This window comes from Rattus norvegicus, chromosome 15 (assembly GCF_021556685.1).
Source record: "Rattus norvegicus strain SHRSP/BbbUtx chromosome 15, alternate assembly SHRSP_T2T, whole genome shotgun sequence".
Lineage (NCBI taxonomy): Eukaryota > Metazoa > Chordata > Mammalia > Rodentia > Muridae > Rattus > Rattus norvegicus.
Window position 1 is genome coordinate 37,905,739 of NC_141548.1, and position 23,714 is coordinate 37,929,452.

At 46.9% G+C, this 23,714-nt stretch overlaps 1 protein-coding gene across 4 annotated transcripts in view; it reads right to left on the reverse strand.

The window, feature by feature from the left end:
- The window catches only part of Atp8a2 (ATPase phospholipid transporting 8A2), a 528,141-nt gene that overhangs the window by 485,683 nt on the left and 18,744 nt on the right, over positions 1-23,714 (reverse strand). Inside the window, exon 1 of one of the 4 annotated variants that reach the window (XM_087586605.1) lies at positions 20,363-23,402. The exons of the other annotated variants lie outside the window; for them this stretch is intronic. Within the exon in view, the coding sequence (XP_087442731.1) occupies positions 20,363-20,438 (76 nt within the window). The 5' untranslated portion in view covers positions 20,439-23,402. Of the gene's footprint in view, positions 1-20,362; positions 23,403-23,714 lie in introns of those variants that run through there. 4 annotated transcript variants of the gene reach the window in all.

Consider the following 23,714-nt stretch of genomic DNA (forward strand, 5'->3'; position numbering starts at 1 on the left):
AAGACTGAGACTCCCAGCCCATGCAACCCACTTTTTTTTTTCCGGAGCTGGGGACCGAACCCAGGGCCTTGCACTTGCTAGGCAAGCGCTCTACCACTGAGCTAAATCCCCAACCGCAACCCACTTTTTAAGGTGGATTTTCAAGTGATATAATGGTTATACTGACCATCCACTTAATTAATTAACAGCAGTCCAAACCATAAAAGCCATATTTATGGGAAAACTATCAAAAGGCGGGCACCTGGCAGGTTCTCTAGTATCTCTCAGTGATCCTGAGAATGCACTCCCATTTTATAGGTTGGTTGACTGATTTTGGAGAAGGTTCAGTTTTCCCAAGATTTCACAGCCAGTATCTGGAACTTGGACCCTTCCAAGGCCTAGAGTTAAATGGTTAAGAACTGACTATTGAACACCTGTTACAGTCCAGGTAAGTACATAGTGAAAGAAATCTTCAATTCTTTCCTTAAGGCAGTGAAAGGTGTCAAGTTTAAATCTGAGCCTGAGAAGATTTTTAAAAAATTAACCATAATCTCAAGCATGCTACAAGTGGCTTAGAGAAAGAAAAGTTCTCCATCTTGATCATCCAGCAAGTAGGCACCACCATTGTGGACCAATGGGATTCGATGAACGTGTGTGAAGTGTAGCCTCTTTCACTGCAGCCCCAACCCCTGCTGAGTGTGCAAGGGCGTTACTGAGCCCCTCTGCTCTCCAGGCAGGGGACCTGGCACCGTGTTTCCTGTCATATGGTTCGCATCAGTGAGTGCACCCAGAGACCACCTTATTTTTAAACCATACTTGTAATTAATTGTACACTGTCATAGATTGCTGCCCACTGACATAACTCAAAGCATTTTCTTAGCTACAAATACTTGATAAGGCCAATGTGACTGGCACATACTATCATTTCCCTGGCCCCGAAACTCACTTAAGGCAGCCTGAGTAAGGGTCCCCAGGGGATAAGGATTTCTTCAGAAATGCTCTCTCAATAGCATCCTGCAAGGACAAGAACCTCAACAGATTATTTCCCTGGGAGAGCAGAAATCTAAAGGGCTTCAACTCCAGCTACTGTTACTCCTAGGTTAACTCATAATGCTATTCAAGGCATGAGATTGGAGGCCAAGACCTTCTGTCCCTCAAGGAGCCACAAGAAAAGGGAACAAGGTTGCAAAGCACTTGTTACTATATCTGATCACTGGTTTTGTTCCTTATCAACCTAGTGCTGTCTCTTCTACTGGACATCTGGCCTCAGTGAAAGAGGAAGAGACCAGCCTCACAGAGACTTAAAGTGCCATGGTGGTGGGATACCTGGCTTCCACACCCTTCAGAGGATAAGAGAAAGAAGGAGATAGAGGAAGGATTGTGGGAGGGGGCTACTAGGACGGGGCAGTGATCCGGATGTAAAGCGAATAAGTAAAAGTAAATTTACTTCTCCCGGACAGAGATTATGACCTAACATAGCCCAGTGCCTGTCACAGTAGAGGCCTTCAGCAAAGCGTGCTAAAGGGTGAATAAATAAAGTGAATAGACCATAGGAAAACGGATAGATAATGGATGAACAGGCAGATAAACAGATAGGCAAAGAATGGACAGATTCGAAAGAGCTTAGGGTGGGGAGAAATGAAAGGAATTGATTTACTCGTAACGAGGCAGAGCTGAGCATCTCGGAGTCCTCCTCTGTAACTCAGAGTTCTGTCGGTCAGAACATCTCAGCCACACATTCTACTCTGCCTCACTCCACGGTTAGGGATCAGAAAGGCTGTGTGGTAACTAAAGAGCACCTTGAAGTTTCTCTCTGGCATCCCCCAGCTTGTCTCTGCACCCCTTTACTCCCCCACAGGTGGCGGGGACACCTTCTGAAAGCCACCACTAGAAGGATAGAATTGCTATTCATCAAGCAAAAACAAAACAATGGAGGCCCAAAACAGCCTACTGGGATGGTTTTCCTCTACAGTAAAGGCAGCCTCAGAGGTCGCCTGAGAGATTGTTGTCTCCTAAAGCAGGCAGACTGTGTTCATGTTCTACCTAAGACTTGCACTCACCCACCTCCAAGACGCCCCAAGTTCTCACTAGTCACCCTCCTCAGGAGTCTGGACGCTGCAGGGAGGCCCTGCTGTTGGATGCTACCCCATGCTGTGTTTCCAGTCCTTGCTGTGTAAGAAAATGCCCGAAGCCTAAAGGAGGCTTTGCTTTGGCTCATGTTCTCAGAAGTGTCAGTTCTCAGGCTCAGGGCAAGGCAGAAACTCCACAGACAATGGGTATATCAGGGAAATAGCTGTTCACCTCAAGGATAAGAAATATCCTTCAGGGATACACTTTTAGTGACTTCCTACCTTCCACTACCTCCAAAACACACTATTATATTATAAACCCATTAATTAATTAATTAATTAATTAATTAAAGGATTAGTGAAGTCAGAGCAAACTTGATCCAATCACGTCTCAATACTGCGCTGCCGACAAAGCCATCAACAGGAGTTCTGCGGGCTCATTTCATATCCAACCCATACACCTATTAGTACATTTGTGTGTCCTTGTCTCAATCTATCATTAGTTCATGTTAGTGAACCTTCACAAAGTGAAGGAACTTTCCCTTGTCCCCTACAAACCGCTCCACCACCACCACCTTCCCCTCCCCTTCCCCCCTCTCCAACCAAGAAACCTCATTTACAGCACAGAATAGGACTCAGCAATACAAAGAAATAAATACTACAGCATGGACGGACACTAAAGCAGTGTGGTAACTGATAGCAGCCATTCAACAGAAGCATGTGGTGACCTGTGTGGTGACCCGTGTGGTGGTCCAGCTCTCCTGAGAGAGAGGCAGAAGGATTCGCACACAATCAAGGCCAGCACAGTAGTCATATCAAGTCATATGGGGCTACACAGTAAGATTCTGTCGAAATAAGTAAAAATTAGCATTGCCTGTGCTGTTAGAATGACGTTTTGAAAAGGCAGGACTAAAGGACAGATTCGGCTGTGCGGTTGATAAGGCACGAACTTATTACAGGAGGACATGGGAGAAGCTCTGGGGATATGGAGTGTTCGATATTGATCCACAGAGCCGCACATGTGTGTCGGCCATTATCAAGCCAAACTATACTAAAAGGATGGATTTCGCTACTATAAATTATACATTAAAAATCCTCATCTTAAAATCTTCTTAAATGTTCTTCTTAAAAACATCTCGCCATGTTAGCAAGACTCAATGCAACGGCACTTGCCACGCAGTGATAAGAACCACATGACCTGAGCTCCATCACTAGAACCACATAAGGAGGAGAGAAACCAACTCCACTAAGTTCCCCTCTGACCACCACATGCCCACCTCATACACACATATCAAATGCATACATGTGCAGCACACACAACACACACACACACTAAATTTTTTTAAATAATTTTTTTCACATTACATCCCGATCCCTGTCCCCTCACACAGTCCCTCTCCCACTCCCTCCCCTTTTCTTCTGAGAGGGTGGAGGCCCCCCGAGTATCCCCCAACCCTGGCACATCTTATTGGTACAGGAGACAACTTCCTGAACAGAACGCCGATGGCTCAGACTTTGAGATCAACTACTGATAAATGGAACCTCATAAAACGGAAAGGCTTCTGTAAGGCAAAGGATGCTGTCAATCATTTTTAATTCAACATTTAATCACGCCATGCCCAGTCTCTGCTTCAGGTGTTCCCAGATCATTGTTAAATCCTCAGCAATTAATCAAACTCCCATGGGTCATCTTGGAATATAATTTATTTTCTATTATTCCTATGTCCGGGTCTTATCTCTCAAGCCACGAGGTATATTTACTGGGAACAGGAACAATGCAAATATTCCATCCTTTATCCACTACGAATCCAGGCCGCTGCTTGCCACATTAGACAGGAAGATAAAGCTCTGGGTTGGGGATTTAGCTCAGTGGTAGAGCGCTTGCCTAGGAAGCTCAAGGCCCTGTGTTCGGTCCCCAGCTCCGAAAAAAAAAAAAAAAAGATAAAGCTCTGTAGGCTTGAGTAAGAACTCACCAGATAAAGATATTTTTGGTACTTCTTGGCAAAGCTGAGCATGAAAAGCTTCTCTAGCTATCAGTAAGCGCAATGCTTCCTGAAGCCGCTCAGGTCATCCAAGTCCAACATCCACATTTCATCCCGGCACTCGCTGGTTGATTCGACCCTCACCTAAGAGGGGAGTCTGAAGGTCTCCCAGCGAGTCTGGCCCCCTCGGGAGGATATCAAGGTTGTGTGAGCTGACACCTGGTACTCGTTCCATTTTCCTATTTCCTCGGCTAATTAATAGCTATTAAGTTCAGATTTAATATTTTAAGGGGAATGTATAAGAAAAAATACAATTTCAAATCAATAAAATCGTATTTCTGCTTTAATCTCACAAAGCCTTACAATTTCTACTTTTATTTTCTTCACATCTAAAATGCTGGCTTTTCCGAATGTAAAAGCATAGGAAGCTGTCGGCAGAGTGAAGAGGCAGCTACAGAACTGGAGATGTTTGCCAGCCAAACATCCTGTGTATGTGTGTGTGTGCGGGGGTGGACGTGTTTTATAAACAAGCACATAAGCAATTTCAAAATTAAATACAGAAAAAGAAATCATCCAATCAATAAATTATTCATAAATTGAATAGTCTTCAACGAAAGAAATACAAGTGACCAATAGATATTTGGGGGAAAAACTAAAACTAGAACCATATAATCTCACACACACACACACACACACACACACACACACACACACACACACACACACATCCCTGTTGGGTATACACCCAGAGGATTCTGAGTAAAAACACACAAAGATGGTTGCAAATCTGTGTTTATTTTGAACAGCTGGGAAGAACAGCCAATCTCGATTTGCATCAGCAGATGACGAGATTTAAAAGCTGGGGGACATACACAGAATGAAATTCTATTTAGTTGAAAAGAGAAATGAGATCGTGAAACATGGAAGGGAAATTGATGGAACTGGAAATCATTGTGTTAACAAAATAAGCCAGACTTAAAAACAATAAGGAACCTAGATTCCTGGGAGTGACCGTGTGTGTGTGTGTGTGTGTGTGTGTGTGTGTGTGTGTGTGTGTGTGTCTGTGTCTCTGTGTGTGACTGTGTCTCTGTGTGTGTGTGTGTTCATGTGTGTCTGTGTGTCTGTGTGTCTGTGTGCATCCGTGTGTGTCTGTGTGTGTCTGTGTGTCTGTGTCTGTGTGTCTGTGTGCATCCGTGTGTGTCTGTGTGTGTCTGTGTGTCTGTGTCTGTGTGTGTGTGTGTCTGTGTGTCTGTGTCTGTGTCTCTGTGTCTCTGTGTGTGTCTGTGTCTCTGTGTGTGACTGTGTCTCTGTGTGTGTTCATGTGTGTCTGTGTGTCTGTGTCTGTGTGTCTGTGTGCATCTGTGTGTGTCTGTGTGCATCCATGTGTGTCTGTGTGTGTCTGTGTGTGTGTGTGTGTGTGTGTGTGTGTGTGTGTGTAAGAAGGTGAAAATACAAGAATAATTAACTGTGTGATGTGAAATTGGAAGTGGGAAGAAACTGTGGGAGAAAACGAACCAGCAAAGGAATGTGTGTGGGTGGTGAGGGGGCAGAGCAAAGCATAACATGTATGTGTGAAAATGTCACAATGAAACTAACTTTTTTGTATGCTAACCAAAGGAGTGGATTAAAACAAAGAAGCTTATCTTCAGTTTGGAGAAGGAAAGCCAAGACTTCCAGCTCCATGCCCCAGGTCTCGGTAACTGGTACTCTCTTACCAACCTGCCACATCACTGTATGAGGCAAGGTCTTTATTGGTCTCCCCGCGTGAGCAGGCAGCTTGTCTTGTATCATTGATCCCACTGTGGTGGCTACAGAATAATCTTTCGGATCATAGAGCTCTGTCTGAGACACCCTTATTTAGTTTATCCGATTTTTTCTTAGTCTTCTTGGCAAATTGAATTTCCTTCAGATAGGCAGAGACAGCATTTTTAGACACTTTTGTGGACCCACTCCCTTCTACCCAGACCATGCCAAACACCTACCCCTGGGACGTACTGCTGTGCCTTTGGCTCCCCTCCAGAGACAGGTAGTCCCCACCTTTTCACTGAGACAAAGTCTTTCCTTCCTCCCCTCTGTCCTCCTCCTTCCTCTCTCTTCTTCCTCTCTTCTCTCCTTTCTTTGCTAAATAATAAAAATGACACAGCCCACCCCCCAATAAAACAATGTGGGTTCTGAACTACATGATTACAGTGCTACGGTCTCACCCCCAAACCCTGTGACCATCCCCAAATAGTCCATGTGTTAAAAACTTGGTCCACTTCTTGGAAGTGGTAGCATGGTGGGAAGTCACCACTAGAGATATACTTTGGTGAAGGAGAGGGATTTCTTATCTTTTTTCCTGGCCATGAGGACCATATTTGCTTGGCTATGCCATTTCACAATGGGACCCTCTGACCACAGCTGCATTATCCAAAACTGTGCCCCTCAGGAAAAAAAAAAACTTTTCTCCTTATAAGCTGCTTGTCTTATATTTTGCTGCAGGAGTAGAAAGTCAGATGACACATTTAATAAACAGAAAAAGTTCAATCAAACATATAGAAATACATTTAAAGGTTGAGAATAAAAGCACCTATCTTTAAACTTCTTGAATTTAAATACTTATTACAAAGATGACCATGTGGGTTTAAGGAAGGACGCTTTGTTATTTCTGTCGCTCTCTGTTTGGGGGATGGGGAGGTATGACAGAGTTGCCTGCTGTCAGCTATCATATCAGGTAGAACAGTGATTCCTCAGACTGAACCTTCCCCTGAGACTCCATGTTACCGGCAGCACTTAACTCCATTTTGAGTCCAAATCCAGAGGCAGAATGACTCCTCCAGTAACCAGTGGCATCTGTCTGGTACCCACAGTAGAGTCCTAGCCTGCAGATTTATGTCAGTAAACTGGGGCCATATGAGTATACAGAGGTAGTTAAATCACGTCAGCAAAACCAGACCTGGGAAACTACCAAACCTATCAGATTTAGGAAAGGGTGCAATGCTCTTAACGTAGACCTCATAAAAGAAGGACCCCTAACACTATCATGGCTACAGCTCCTACTGATCTGTCATTTGGTGAGTGTGTCAAAGTACCAATAGGCAGATAACTCCTGACTGACTGTCTCAGAGACTTCAACTCAGCTTGGTCTCCATTGTTGACAAGGACTATCCGAATGCTGTCACTCTGTCTGGTCACCCATCTGGACGTGGCCCCTCCCTTTACCTCTACAGTCTGCACAGGCCCATACTTCAGTGCTACAACTAAGTTTGGCACCAGAGTCAACGCTGGCTCTGGCTTGCCTATGCAGTCAGGCTTCCAGCCGCCTAGCAGCAGCTCCTCATCTTAGTCCTTCACAGTTGCAGCCCCCTCAGCTTCTGCTGCCTCTGTCAGTTCCTTGAAGCTCATTCATGTTTGGCTATAGCGTCTTTAACCCCCTGTAGCTGCTCCATAATATATAGACAAAATAGGTACGCAGGCAGATAATTGGGAGATGTTAGGTTATAAATGGATGATAGTGATGAATAAATAATAATTGATAGGTGATAGATGATGGATTTATAGATGATAGATAGACAGACGGATAGATAGATAGATAGATAGATAGATAGATAGATAGATAGATTTATAGATAGACAGAAATGATAGATTATACGTAGATAGGTAGATAGATATGTTAGATAGATAGGTATGTTAGATGATAGGTAGATAGATAGATAGATAGATAGATAGATAGATAGATAGATAGATAGATAGATGATAGATTTATAGATAGACAGAAATGATAGATTATACATAGATAGGTAGATAGATATGTTAGATAGGTATGTTAGATGATAGGTATGTTAGATGATAGATAGATAGATAGATAGATAGATAGATAGATAGATAGATAGATAGATAGATAGAATGGTAGATAGACAGAAATGATAGATTATACATAGATGATACGTAGGTAGATAGATATATAGGTAGATAGATTTACCATGTAATATAGAATGTGTTCCAACAGTTAATCTTAGTAGTTAAGATGGGGGAAACCTGTGTTTGCCTTTGCTGATATGAAGGATAAAGCTATTATTGTAAAGCTATTATTAAATGAATTCTGACATTTGTGGACACACACTAATGTATCCATTTACGTTTCTGATGTACCACACTCAAAACAGAGACCTTGAGATGAGTTGGTGAAATGCTCTTTTGTTGGCACACCTTTTAGATTCCGGCACGACATATGAGGCAGTGGTCCTGTGGTTACCCCAGAAATGAGGCCAACTGCCACTGAACATGGACTTTGCTGAGGGAACACCACAAATGGCTCACTTGGAACCTACAGCCACACACCCACTTCAACCCTGCAGCTCAAATGTGTGCTGGCTATTTTGAGTCTTGCTAATGCATGTCACTTGAGGCTCCTGGCTGTCACACTGCCCTGGAAATGGTCAACTGCTTTCTAGGCAGAACGTCCTAACAACATTTTCTCTGATTATGGTCATGCTCTTGATCCCAAGCACAGAACGATTCTATTTGCTTTGCTTTGAGGGGTTGGGAACATCAACATCCCTGTGACTTGAGAGAGACACACTGAACCCTGTGTTGACAGCACCAGACAGCAAGGCAGACGATCACTTGGTAATATGCGGAAATTAAAGGAAAAACTGTGATACCATTGCACTGCTGAGAAACCTTGTCCCCCATCTTTAGTAAGTAGAGGATGGGAATGGCTGGATTCTAGAACACACCTAAAAACAGGTTTGCCGAACTGCCAGTGTAGCTGGGAATCAAGTCAGCCTGCATCCTCATCCATTCCAATGGATGCATCATGGGAGTTGTTTAACAAGATTCTGCTTGATCACTGATTCAAACTTTAGCAAAACACCATAATCACTTGGGAAAGACTCTACTCCTCAGAAAAGAGCAGATTCTCCTGTAACCTCTGTCGTGATGGCTGGACTGTTCCCAAGATGCTGATTCCATGCAGGGTTCAAATGGCCCAGAGAAGCAGGAAGACCATAGCTACAGATGCAATGAGGTGGAGGGTTCAACCCCCGTACCCCTAGCATAGCACTCTAGAATGCTCCACACCATCTTAGTAGCCAGTGCCTCAGTAATTGATTTTACAATGATAAACAACACTAAGTCTTAGGCAACAGTAAATGTTATAGATGTTACCTTGCATAAGGTGCTCGTGAAGTCAGTGGGGAATATTATCAGCCACCTGTTACAGATGGGAGACAGTGAGGCTGACAGAGCAGGTAACTTCCCTGAGGAGACTCAGGAAGTGAGTTGTCAGGCTCATATGTATATTATAAATGTCTGGATTCAAAAATCAACTTCAACCAAAACTAAACATTTTTGTTTGCCTTGCAGGAAGCACACATTCCAGAAAAAAGGAAGGAAAGACTAAGAGAAACACCTCATGTAGCTGACAAAACCCATAAGGCACTGGGTAAGGCCTATACATCAGCCTGTAAAAATGGGTAAGCTGTTTTCTTTTGGTGGGGTTCCCTTCTGTTCACAAGATAATGCATTGTGAACTTGACACAAAGCCAAGGGGAGGTACAATGAGCAACTGGCTCAGGAAACAAGCCAGACCAGTGTATACCAGCCTCCCAGTGCATACTAACCTCACCAGTGCACACCAGCCTCCCAGTGCATACTAACCTCACCAATGCACACCAGCCTCCCAGTGCATACTAACCTCACCAGTGCATACCAGCCTCCCAGTGCATACCAGGCTCCCAGTGCACACCAGCCTCCCAGTGCATACTAACCTCATAAGTGCATACCAGCCTCCCAGTGCATACTAACCTCACCAGTGCATACTAACCTCACCAGTGCATACCAGCCTCCCAGTGTATACCAGCCTCCCAGTGCACACCAGCCTCCCAGTGCATACTAACCTCACCAGTGCACACCAGCCTCCCAGTGCATATAACCTCACCAGTGCATACCAGCCTCCCAATGCATACTAACCTCACCAGTGCATACCAGCCTCCCAGTGTATACCAGCCTCCCAGTGCACACCAGCCTCCCAGTGCATACTAACCTCACCAGTGCATACCAGCCTCCCAGTGTATACCAGCCTCCCAGTGCACACCAGCCTCCCAGTGCATACTAACCTCACCAGTGCATACCAGCCTCCCAGTGTATACCAGCCTCCCAGTGCACACCAGCCTCCCAGTGCATACTAACCTCACCAATGCATACCAGCCTCCCAGTGCATACTAACCTCACCAGTGCATACCAGCCTCACCAGTATATACCAGCCTCACCAGTGTATACCAGCCTCCCAGTGTATACCAGCCTCCCAGTGTATACCAGCCTCCCAGTGTATACCAGCCTCCCAGTGCATACCAGTCTCCCAGTGCACACCAGCCTCACCAGTGCACACCAGCCTCCCAGTGTATACTAACCTCACCAGTGCATACCAGCCTCACCAGTATATACCAGCCTCCCAGTGCATACCAGCCTCCTGGTGTATACTAACCTCACCAGTGTATCTCAAGGGTGATGCTGTCTGCTCAATCCTGAGCTCACTAATGAGACTACATGGTCTCTGCAGCTTTTCTCTGCACCTTCCAGGGACCCTGGACTTCAAGAGAAAAACGGAGTTCTAAAATTATACATAATTACTGTGTGAAAAGGGAGGGCACAATTCATAATTTAAAAACTCAAATATTAATGTGATTAGAAGAGACCCTCACATGTTATTCAGGACAGGGTCCAAACCATAGCCCCTTTGGAATTTACCTCCCACGTTTCTGTTTCACTTAGTTGAGCAAATAACACAGTAAGCAGAAGAGGAGTGGGTGGTTAAATCCTGTATCTCTAAAAAGAAACCTAGCTCAACACTCATTGATGACTAGAGAAGAAAAAAAACTGCATCTGAGACGGACGCTGGTCTTGAAGGAAGTTGGTGACTAGAGAGTGAGTATGTATTGCTGTCCTGTCTACATGGTACCATGTGAAGGAGTCCTTTATCCCGTGAATCCATAGCTTATCATATTCAACAGTCTCTACATACCATGACTGATGATTTATATCAGACAATAACCCAAGACTGAAGCAGTTTGATTTAACCAGAGATTGGGTTCAAAGAAATAGAATTTCGCAGTACTATGACCTAGTTCATTTTCAAAATTAATCTAGAGTGTGCCCAAAGGGGGTTTCGTTCAAGGTAAGAAGATAAAAGAGCCCTGGAAGGAACCCTGGAGGAATCTAAAAAACATGAGCTCTGATGTCTTTGCTGGGAAGAAGCAGAGAACCCTAGGCAAGTGTCTGAAACTCATCCTCTATTTCCTACCCGGACCATTTTACATTAGAATGTACACGGTCCAGAGAGGAATGGGGCAGAAATGATCGAACTCGTGAATCCATGGTGGCTACAGTTACCTGCACAAGGCCTGCATGAGAGCAAGCCAACAACAGGACTAGTCAGATTCCAGCAGGCAGCAGTAACTCGACAGTAGTTTAAAAAATGGAGGGGGGCACAAAGGTGGAAGGGGGAAAGTTGGGAAGTATCCAGGGAGAGGATGAGAGGAAGAGGGACAAGTGGAGTGGACACAAATAATGTGACAGGCCCAGACTCGTCCAAGAAAAGTAAAGATAAGGCTTGAGCCTGGTCTGTAACCATGTTGTCCAGCAGAAATACACTAAGAGCTAAAGACATGTTTTAAATGGTTCTAACGCTTGGTTGTTAAATGAATGCCATAATTATACCTAATATTTTATATACTAATTCATTGTTTTAAATTTCTAGTAGGTATATTAAATAAAAGTAAGATTACAAGCTCTGCATGTCTGTGCTTGTCTTATAATCCCAGCACTCAAGAGGTGGAGTTCAAGGCCACGAATGAACGATGAACTCTCTTGTGTGTGTATGTGTGTGTGTGTGTGTGTTTGTATGTGTCTGTGCATGTGTGTGCGTGTGTGTATGCGCGCGCACGCGTGCGTGCGTGCGTGTGTGCGTGCGTGTGTGCATGTGTGTGTGTTTGTGTGTGTGTTTGTGTGCATGTGTGTATGTGTGTGTTTGTGTGCATGCGTGTGCGTGTGCATGTGTGTTTGTGTGTGTGCATGCGTGTGTGCGTGTGTGTGTGTTTGTGTGTGTATGTGTGTGTTTGTGTGCTTGCGTGTGCGTGTGCATGTGTGTTTGTGTATGTGCGTGCGTGTGCGTGCGTGTGTGTGTATGTGTGTGTGGTGTGTGTTATAGTCTCACTATGTAGCCCTGGCTGTTTGTGTAGACTAGGCTGGATGGAACTCACAGAGATCCATCTACTCCTGCTCCCTGAATGCTGGGATTAAAGATGTGGGTTGCCACACCCTACGAATTTCCTTTGTCTACTGTGTCCTAGAAACTCAGTGTATACGTTACAGTACAGCACAGCTGTGCTCTGACTCACCCTCAGTCAACCCCACGTAGCTACCTCTGGCCCCATACTACCTGGCAGACATCTACAAAGTCACCTTGATCTTTGACCATCTGTAACAGACCTGGAGTAACAGTCTGTAAAGTATTGGTCACCTCATACTTGACCTCTTGTACTCTCCATGACGTATAGGGCCAGGGGGATGGATGTCTCAGCAGGTAAAGGTGACAAGCTTGATGACCTGAGTTCAATCTCACACCCACGGTGGAGAGAGAGAACACCTACTCCTGCAAATTGCTCACCTCTCATAGTCCTATGGCAAGTGCGCACACACACACACACACACACACACACACACATAACCATATACATTTTTAATAAAACTGCATTAAGCAAATGAGGTATAAATACCACTATCCTAGTTGTTTCTCTGATGCTCTGAAAAAACACTGACCAAAAGTAACTTAGGGAGAAAGGGGGAAGGAGGGGAGTGGAGGCAGGGCAGGAACAGAGGCAGAAACCATGGAGGAAAGCTGGTGCTGGCTTATTCTCTATGACCTGCTCAGACTGCTTGCTTGCTCACGTGTCCCTTCCTTGCTTCCTTGCTCACTTGCTGCTTGCTTTTATTATTATTGTTGTTGTTGTTGTTGTTTATGGGTGTTTTGGCTGCATATACATCTGTTCACTGTGTGCACGCAGTGCCTGCAGACGCCACAGGAGGCCATCAGACCTGGAGTTACAGACTGCTCTGAGCTGCCATGTGGGTACTGGGACTCGAACCCGGGTCCTCCCGTAGAGCAGCCAGTGCTCTTAACCGCTGAGCCATGGCTCCAGCCCCTCAGCTTGCTTTCTTACGTAGCCCAGTACCACCTAACCAGGGATGCCACTGCCCAGATTGCCTGGGCCCTTGTGCATGACGAAATATGATGTGTAACTAGTCAAGAAAATGTGCTAATGGAACTAATCAAGAAGATATGCTTTACAGACACAGTTCTTTAATCGAAGTCCCCAAATACATATAGGTTTATATCAGGTTGGCAAAGCTAACAGCACCAACCACTCCTCACGAGGAAGAAAAGCTCCTCCCCTGCCCTCTCACCCCACTGGTTCCACCACTAAAGCAAACAGCCATAAACATAAAGACGATAAAGCAAACAGGCAATGTTTGCCATTATGCATTTGCCAAGACACAGTCTGGCCTGGCACTTCATTTACCATCTCCATTCATCCCCTGTGTTTGCCTCTCGCCCAGTTTATTCCGGGTGGGGGAGGTTTAGATACTACCCACTGACCCTCCCGTATTGATGTGTTCCCTTTGAGAATCTCGACCCAAACCCTACGACCCAAAAACGAGACTCTGGAAGAGCTAAACAGAGCTGAAGAACTCTATTTCCAAGGATCTACAGAGTAATAAGGGAGATGGAGTCGGCATAGGCAAGCTTAGGCTGTGTCCCAGCAGAGACGAACGGCACAGTAATTTGGGGCAGCAGAGTACAGGCTGAGGCACGGCACACACGACCACGTCATAAACGCTAAGCAAGCTGCTCAGCTCAAAGCCCCACAGCTGGGCAGGTCCCCAGGCACTCTACAGAAGGGACGATCATTTAGCCCATTACAGATACAATAACCACCACTGGGGAGTTTAAAGGCAAAAGTTGCATAGCCTTAAAAATCAAGATTTTCATGCTCGGTGCATTAGGATGAAGTAATAGGAATTGAAAAGAGTCTTAAATGGGGATAATGTTTTTGTGGCTGATCTAAAAATAGATCCTAGGAGGCCTAATCCCTCACTAACAGGATAACAACAGAGCAGACACGGGTGCGCCCTTTGAATACGAATGAACTGGTCCTTGCCGTGAAGGCACCAAGACTGGAAACCAGCAACGTCGTGAACATGGTGTCTGCAATGAGCTGCTACTCACTCCACGTCATTCGCCTCCCCAGCTTTCCACACTTGCAATCTCAGTGACATGCTTGGACCGTTTACAGTAACCCTGGGATCCCTCTGCCTCTGACGGATGTGGTGTCTCTGGGGATAAAGGAGATGCTGTGCTCAGATGTCCCTTGGGAGTGTCTGAAATGAATGTGTGCTTGTTACCCAACACACAGTCACTCAAACGCAGGGAACCATTTCCAAATGCACAAATCTCCGAGTAAAAATGAATGAAGATTTTTCAGGTCACATTTTTAGGATGAGATACAGTGTACCTGTTTGTTTGCTTGCTTGCTTGCTTGCTTGTTTTAAAACTAGCAGATGAGACACAACACTTCAGGGCAAGGGGCACAGACACAGAACTGGGACATGTGCAGGTGTGTGGGAGGAGGGTATTGTAATGAGCCTGCCTCTGCACAGCTGGTGAATAAACACCCCATGTGTGTACCTTTGTCACTTTAATTCGGTTGTTGACCCAAGTTCTCATTAATTGCCCACATTGTCCCAAGCTGAGCTCAAGAGATATATGCACGCCGCACCCTTCCAAACAGCTGGGACAAGAGTGCAAGCCACATCTGACTGCACTCTAACAGACACGTGTGTCTGGGAGGCACACGGACATAACCGTCCCCATCTCCATGCCACCCAGTGACACATGGTAGGTTTTGCTTTGTGTCTGCCCTTGACAATGATATGGGGAAACTGCCAGGTCATAAATGTGTGCTCACTTTCATTTTTAGCCTTTCTTAGTGGTTGTTAACATTTTCCCTGAGCACTCTCACTGGCGCAAAGGGACATGAACAATATCTTGCCTCGGTGTGCTATTGACCGGAGGTTATATTTAGTAAGTGGGAAGATCCCCAGGGGTAAGGGGAGAGACCCTCCTTCAGAGGCGCTGTATGAACATCCTCTCATAAGCCATCTGAAGGTTCTAAGAGAACAGCTTTAATGTGATCCATTTGTCTAGCTGGCACCTCCATCCGATGAGGATTTAAGATAAAGCGTCCATTGTAAAAGTGAAATCAATTATTGAACAACTAAAGTCATCAAATCAGGGGCATAGTGGCCATGTGCAGGCGCAAAAGACTCCTTCCAAAGGAGAGAACTGTCAGACACTGGAGAATAGACACGTACCGTGTAGGGGAAGTAACAGGCATCAGACATTAAAGAGTGGACAGTGTAGGATCAGGGTAGCTGTCGAGTGTGAATTTCTGCATCATGTACACTTAGACATGCCTCTGTGTAGCCACATCCTGGGTAACACCGTCTAACTCGATCATGCATGTGGTAATGCACGCTGTGTGAGTCACACATGCACCACTGACACAAGTTCTTGCGGGGGAGGGGAGAGCTAGAGTCTTTCTTTACATCCTCATCTAGAAAGTAAAGAAATGACCTGTAGGAAACAAATGACAGTGTCAAAGTTTGAATCCATTTCTCTCTAAACCTACAGTCTGGAATTTTACCCTTAACGCATACTGTCTCCAAGTACTTCCAGACCTTCAGAGCAAGTACAAAATTACCCGGGAGGGAGATGGCTCAAACCTGTGAGTAGAGTGCCCTGGACAGTGCAGAAAACAGAATCGAAGGAGAGGAGACCCATGCCTGCCTTATTTCCTAACAAAGCAGAAGGAAACATCTAGAATGATCAAATGAACCCTTCCTGTTCAGATTAGATCTGACCCGAACTGCGCCGGCACTGTGGGCCTCGGAACCTAGCTGGTTCTGCTGGAAATGAACTGGTTGCCCTGGAATAGTTGCTGGGAAGTGAAGAGATTATACCACCATTGGCGCCATTTTCCAGCTCCTACGTTCTAGTGTCTGAGCGGCTGGGATCCGATCTTTCGCTGTCCTCACCCCCTTCCTTTAAAACTCAGGCCAGTTAGGTTCACACAGGAGCCCCTTTAAAAATCAAAACCAGAGAAAGAATTGAAAGAGCTAAAGGGGCTTGCAACCCCATAAGAGCAACAATGCCAACCAACCAGAGCTCCCAGGGACTAAACCACTACCCAAAGACTATACATGGAGTGACCCATGGCTCCAACTGCATAGGTAGCAGAGAATAGCCTAGTACGAGCATCAGTGGAAGGGGAAGCCCTTGGTCTTGCCAAGACTGAACACCTAGTGAACGTGATTGTTGGGGGAAGGGTGGTAATGGGGGGAGGATGGGGAGGGGAAGGAGTTAGGGGGATGTTGGTCCAGAAACCGGAAAGGGAAAAAACAATCAAAATGTAAATAAGAAATACGCAAGTTAATAAAGATGAAAAAATCCAATAAAAAATAAAATGAAGGAGTTGGGGATTTAGCTCAGTGGTAGAGAGCTTGCCTAGCAAGCGCAAGGCCCTGGGTTCGATCCCCAGCTCCGAAAAAAAGAAAAGAAAAAAAATGAAATAAAATAAAAATAAAAACCAAAACGAGCCCCTTTTCTGGCCAGAAGAGGGCAGGGGAGGCATAGGTTAGGTAGGGGTTAGTCTGTTGCAGCTATGTATTCAAATGCTAAATACTGAAGATCTGGTTGTCCCAAAATCAGGGTCAGTGAATTCTGAAGTATACCAGCTTTTGTTTAAATAATCTTGCCCCCCCCAAGTTATCCCTCATTGGTTAATAAAGATGCCTACAGCCTGGGCTAGGCAGGAGAGAGGGAGGCAGAGCAAAAGCTCCCACACTTTGATAGAAAGAGAAGAGGGAGGAAGAAGAAAGTCACCATGGGGTAAGTGGATCTTCAGTGCATGGCCACGGGGGCTGGATCCATGGAGTAGGAGCAGCCCAGGTAGAACATGGCAAGCATTATCTCAGAGATCACAGAGAAGTAGACAAAATAGCGTAGAGGGTTGATATCTGCCCAGCTCTAGTGCATTTAAGATTATAAATCTAAAGGTCTCTGCGTCTTTTTTCTGGGAGCAATACAGTCTGAAGTGGGGTTAAAAACCCCTCATAGATATTGAAAAGCAGCAAGGGGGTGTGGCAACCCCCAGAATAATAATCACCTCAATAGAGATGGAAGGGTTGGGAAAAACGTTGGAACAGACCTGCCAGAGGATTTTCAGTAGGACTTGTAGCCATCCAGGTCCTGTATTTAATCTTTAACAGCACTGTGCTTACTGTCTGCCTGCTCTTAAGGCCAATCTAGTATAAAACCAAATTCAGAAGCTCAACAAGAGGGAAGAAACTAGAAAAAGAGCTCTCCCTTCCTCTCCCTCCTCACTCCCCACTGCCATGCCTGCTCGCCTGTACACACACTCCTGCTTCACCTCCCTGTTCACCTCTGTCCTTTGCCTGTGCGCATAGGCCCCAGGCTGGCTACAAGCTGAGAGCCACTGACAGCTAGTGTGCGTGTGCTCATCCCTAAACGCTGGTCCTGCTCGGTGCCCCATCTCCAGATCCCTGACGTGTCTGGCACACAGACGGTGGTCACTGGAGACCCAGGAGCCCATGATACAGCCTGTAACTGGTCTATGGTTCCCCATCACTTCATAAGAGATCACTGTGGAGAAGAACTGAGAAAAGTACAACAGGACACCCGGAGTAAAATGGGAGTCTAAAGTTCATTCGCCAGAAATAATGACCCCAGATGGAGCTGCTTTACTAAACAGTTAGTTTGGCTGTGCTGGAGCCGGGTCTCCAAGGAGCTGCAGGCCATCAGGCCTGCTAGTTTGCAGAAAATGAGAAACAGCGGGATTCTTTGAAGATCACGTCACTAATATTTTATGGGAGTACACAATTGTCAGGCCTCTTGCCCAGGTCTCCAACCTGACCTCTTGCCCATCCATGGTTTATGTGTTCTAAATAGACTCATGTTTTAAAGTCTCACCCCACCCCACATCTGCCACCAACAAGGTCCCGAAGCCCTCCATCGCCTCAGAAACCCCTATACCTTTTTCTCCTAAATATCTCTTCTCTGAACTCTGCTCCCCACTGTGGCTCACTCCACAGACCTCTGAGAAGCCCCTGACTGAGATGTCCTTCCTGTCATAGTTGGACAGCACAGTCAGTCTTCAAACAGTACATCTTCCCTCTCAACTTCTACAGCTACCACTCCATTTGTCCCTCCCTCCATTAACTGCAAAGCGTACCCTGAAAGGTAGCATGGACAGTCTGTTTTGAACCCCGGTCTTCTAATCCTCTCTTACACCCCCACTAACAGATATCTCTCCTCACAGTTACACAATAGCAGCTCTTCCAAGGTCATCGGTGACCTCCACAGAGGAATCAAGCATCAATGCCCAGATTCTTTCTGAAGCTTTTGGCAGCATTCCTGACTCCCCACGATGCTTCACATCTGGTTCCGATCCCTTTCTGTGGCCCCTAAGACCCTCTGACTTGAAAATACTGAAATACTCAGGACACCTTCAGATTGCTCTGGTATTAGTTATATAATTTTGGAGCCCAGTGAAAAGTGAGATGCCGTGCGTTCACCTTGTGTAGAAATCAAGACCTGAAGCTTAACAACCGCAGAACATTAAAGCAGGTCTCTCCCAGGAGGAGGCCCTGTACACCTGCAGGAAGGCACCCATGGAGGCATCCTGAGAAGAACTCTGAGAGTTAGATCTCGGGCTGTAAACTCAGGCGCATAAGCTAGTCTCTACTAAACGTCTCGCTGGGCTCAGCAGCGGGGACTTCAGATGCAAAGCTAAATCTCCCATTCTCCCATCCTCCCCAAAGAACCAACGATCTGCACTCTGCCCATCTGAGGGCATTTCTTTCTTCACAAAGCCTTGCATTTTTGGCACTGGTTTGGAAAGCACACACTTCCTTCCCTCTGGTACCTAGGCTGTCCCTCTTTTTTTTTTTTTTTTTGGTTCTTTTTTTCGGAGCTGGGGACCGAACCCAGGGCCTTGTGCTTCCTAGGTAAGGGCTCTACCACTGAGCTAAATCCCCAGCCCCTAGGCTGTCCCTCTTATTGTTCCCTGACAACCCTGGAACTCCCCGCCTCCTCATCTTGATATTTTGCCTGGTGACCCTTTCAGGAAAGGATTCTGCACAAAGGGAATGTTACAGTGTCCTGAAATTGTCCACATTTAACAAACACTAATTAAAACGACGTTCTTCTCCCTCACGTTGCCCAATGGTGGGAATGTAAAGGTTGTTTATTTGTGTCTATTCTCTCAAGACAGACAAAGCCACAACCTGACAAGGCACTTCAGCTCCAACTCTAACCTTGAACACTCTTCCTCCAAGATCTACCCAGACTCCTTCCAACGTGGCCTGAAATGCAAGACAGACATCGTTTTGGAAGTCTCCTCTACTTTTGCATTATCTAAGCTCTGGGTCACCTATCATGTGCTGTAGTCACAGAGTATCGCGTGTGCCTGGGTCATGTTCCCTAAGTACGTTATACAACAAAGGCATCTACAGTGAATGGTTGGAGAAGTTGTATTTCAAGTCCCACCGAGGCCCCTGCCAGCGCTTGAGCATGAGTGCATCTTTATCTCCGCAGCTTCCCTAGCAATGAAACCCTGCGCTACTCTGTCCTTAGAGTATGCCAGAGCACTTGGGCCCCAGGTGGTGAAAACATCATTAGTGACGTTCTGCTTCCCTTAGGGCTCTGTACAAGGCCATACACTCAGTGACCCAAGCAGCCAACCTGAGAGGCAAGAAGTTCCCTACGTTGGCCAAACTGTGCCCACGACAACTGGGAACAGGGCAGAAAACTGCAGATCCCGTCCTTTCCAGCATCAGCATCAACGCGTAAGGGCGCACGGACATGCAGGCGCGCGCGTGCACGCACACGTAAACGCGCACGCGGACACACACACACACATACACACGAACACACATGGATGCACGCATACACACGGACACATGCACATGCACACACGCATGCACAAGGATGCCAGGGGTGCTGACACTTCTCTGACGCTCGCCACCCCTCGCCCCTTCCCCACCGTGGGAGGACTTTGGGCCGCACCGGTGCCAGGTTGTCTGACCAGGGGTCAGCAGGGCGTGGCGTCCGGAATTCCCAGGCACCCGGGGGAGGGGACAGGGCGAAGGGCGGAGCAGTGTCTCCCAGCCCGGGGCGCCGCCCCCGCCCCGTGGCCCACCCTCCCCGCTCACCCACGGACGCGCCGATCCTCGCCCTCCGCGGTAACGACATCTTAAAAGCCTGGTCCAGGCCCGCGCCGTTCAGCATCGCGCGAGGCTGGTAGGCTGGGCGGCCAGAGGCGGGCGGTGGGGACAACGCGCGGGGCTGGGAGCCAGGACCGCAGCGCCAGGGCCATGGGCGAGCGGGCCGAAGGCTGAGCGAGCGCTGCGGGTCGCCCTAGCCAGTGCCCGCAGCCCCGTGGCTGCGCCGACCGCGCCTCCCGCACCGCAGCGGCCAATGCGGCGGCGCCCGGAACGCCGCGGCGGCCTCGCTGGCCCAGCAGCGCGGGGGCGGGGACCCGCCCGAGGCTGCGCCGCCCGCCGGAGTCCTGGCAGGTGGCTGGGGAGACTCCGGTAGGGCTGCGGGTCTGGCTGCGGGCTCCGAGAGGAGATGCGCGCAACTTGGGCGGCTCTGGGCCCTAGCCAGTCGCTACCTTATCTCCTTGTCTGTCCCTTGTGCTGTGCAGCGACGTGTCCTCCCACTTCCTTCCCTATTCCTTAGCAGCTTCTGCTCTTTTGTATCCAGCCCGATGGGGTCTGCATGGGTCCTTTATAATACGAATGTCCCATCCGAGATCTGATATTCAGAATAGTGCTGGGTCTGCAGCTCCTGTCCTCCGCCGCATGTCCCAGTCAGGAGACCTCCAGAACACCGTCAGGGGCACCCACCACACACATCCACTCCCACAACACACTCAGTACACCTTCTGTATGCAAACAAATCCATTGAGAGGTAAGGGATGACTGGCCCAAGGTCAGTCGGCTTGCTTTTGTTTGATTTCTCCCTTCACTTAATGTTTAAACTGAGTCTGTCCTTCTGAGCACAGTTCTATGGGGGGTAGTGAAGAAGCCAGCTAAATCTTTACCATGTCTGATGAAATTCTGACTTTAAACTAAAAGCAGAAAAACAAACCAGCCAGCCAGCCGGGTTCTATTCCTACACTTGCAGAAGGAACCATTATCTTTCCTTTTACATAAAGTGGGAGAGCCTCTGCAGCTTGGAGGGCTATGGAGTGATGAACCGTGGGAGGTAGCAAGGCGGTTGGCTCAACAGGACTCAGTAGCCGGTGTCGGTTCAAACTTCAGGAGTCTGACCGAGAGTGGCTTGTTTTAAGCATATTTAGCACAGCCGAATTTGGTGAAAACTATTTTGGTGATGAACTCAATCCCGCGTGCACAACAAAACATACAGAAACCTCCTTAAGGAACAAAGTCAGCTAAAATACGGATTGGACATGGCTACATAAGTCCATAAAAATAGGTTCTATAGATTGACTGAAAAACTAAGTTTTTGGTAAGAGTCTGGGGAAGGGTGTGGTGCTGGGAAAGTATCTGGCCACACAGATAGAAAAAACATCACCAGGCTAGGACATGGTCAGCCTTCTGGATCAGTCACAGGTATTCATTCTTTCCTTTGAAGGAACAACCCTGTGTGCTTACCATCCCAGGTTCCCCGAGGGGGTTATCTGTGAGTACTAGCACCTCTATGCCTCCTACAACAAAACATGGACTCTGGCCCTCAGGGTAAACACTGTTTCTGAGAAGGAAAGAATCGTTATCAGGAAGGTCCAAGAAAAAGGGAAATGTGTCAGGTACTGAGCAGAGTGAGCTTCAGGGCAGCAGAACTTCTCGGTGAGTCTCCCAGGCTGCTGGAAGAGCTCTCAAAGCTTAGGTTGATCATTGCTCTGAAGCTGTTAAAACCATTTATTTATTATTATATATGCTATCATAATCGTCATCATCGTCGTCATTGTCATCGTCATCGTCATCATCATCGTCGTCATCATCATCATCGTCCTTGTCCCCCAAACAAGAAACAACCATAGCTCGATGAGAATAGACAGAGTAAACAATGGTCATTTGTTACTGTTCTTAGATTTCACAGAATCACAGCGTAAGGTGGGCTTATTGCTCCTGTCTGTGTCGGTACCAAATTGTCCAAGAGCTCTGGAGAAGCGTGGTAACAGTGGCAAAGTTAGGAAGGAGTCTTGCTGTGCTGGGGCCCTGGGTGGCCTGAGCTTGCTTCCAAGTGTAGCTCAAGATGATTTGAAACTGGTAGTAATCCTCCTGCCTCAGCCTCCCAGGAGTGGGGATTACAGGTGTGAGGCCTCATTGCAAGTTTGTAGGAGGAGCATCAAGGTTGTTCACTTGCCACAGGCGGGAGAGATCGGCAAGGGCAACAGAGAGGTGCGCCATGGTACAATTGCCCTCGTTGCCTTTGCAGAGTTGGGGAGATTAGATTGGCATTAGCCACCGAGTGCAGACCTCAGTCCCACCGTAGCGGGGTAAAAGGGAACAAAGGCACACAAGACAAAACCCAAGTAATGGGCAGTAGTCCTTACATGACGTCCAAGGGCAACATGATCACACAAGCCGTGCTGACTTTGAGCAGAAACCCTTGTGTCCTTGCCAGAGACAGTCTGGGCTAGAAGTATGGAAGATTTACCAGCAAGAGGAAAGAAAGGCAGACATAAAATGCAGAACGATGGGAGGGTCTGGGAGATGTATTTTATCTCTGCTTGTACAAAAGCGGAACTTTGAAGATAATTGCCTCAATTAATTGGCCATGGCTGCAGGCTTTCCCAAGCCGGGAACAGAGCAGCCCATGGGGAGAATGAGGCCTTAGGAGAGCCAGCATCACTGAGTATGACTAAGCCTCCAGCTCTACAACCATCTCTTTTCAGAGTGTTCATGTGTGTGACTTTATAAACAAGCATATGCGACGTGTTTTACAAGGGCAGTGGTGTGTGGAAAGCACATTGAGATACAGAGAAGATACATACACCCCAATGTAAACACCCAGCACAGGCCTGCAGCCCACCCCAATTCTCTCTCTCCTCCCTCCTCCCCACAGACCAGCTCCTCCCTCACCTTCACCCTCTGTCTCTTTTTCCTGGTGTTTACAGACCGACAAGCTAGCAGTCAGCTCTGACAGATGGGGTAAAGTAACCTTGACAGGAAATCACTTCATGCCCGTCTCATTCTCCTACAGATTCTTATTAAAGATTCCATGGATGCATTGTGATGGCCTAATTCCTGTTTGAATTCTCATTTTCTTCCCTTTCTGAGAGAGACCAGTGTCCCAAACTGCACACGGAGGAACTATTTTGTAGGCTGCGACTCCAGGGTAGCATTGTAGGGATAATGTTTACAGGTACTGTGTGAAGATGTCCTTCCTTGCCTGCCTAAGGCACCTTCTGATTGGTTAATTAAAATAAGAAGCCTGGGGCTGGAGAGATGGCTCAGAGGTTAAAAGCACTGACTGCTCTTCCAGAGGTCCTGAGTTCAAATCCCAGCAACCACATGGTGGCTCACAACCATCTGT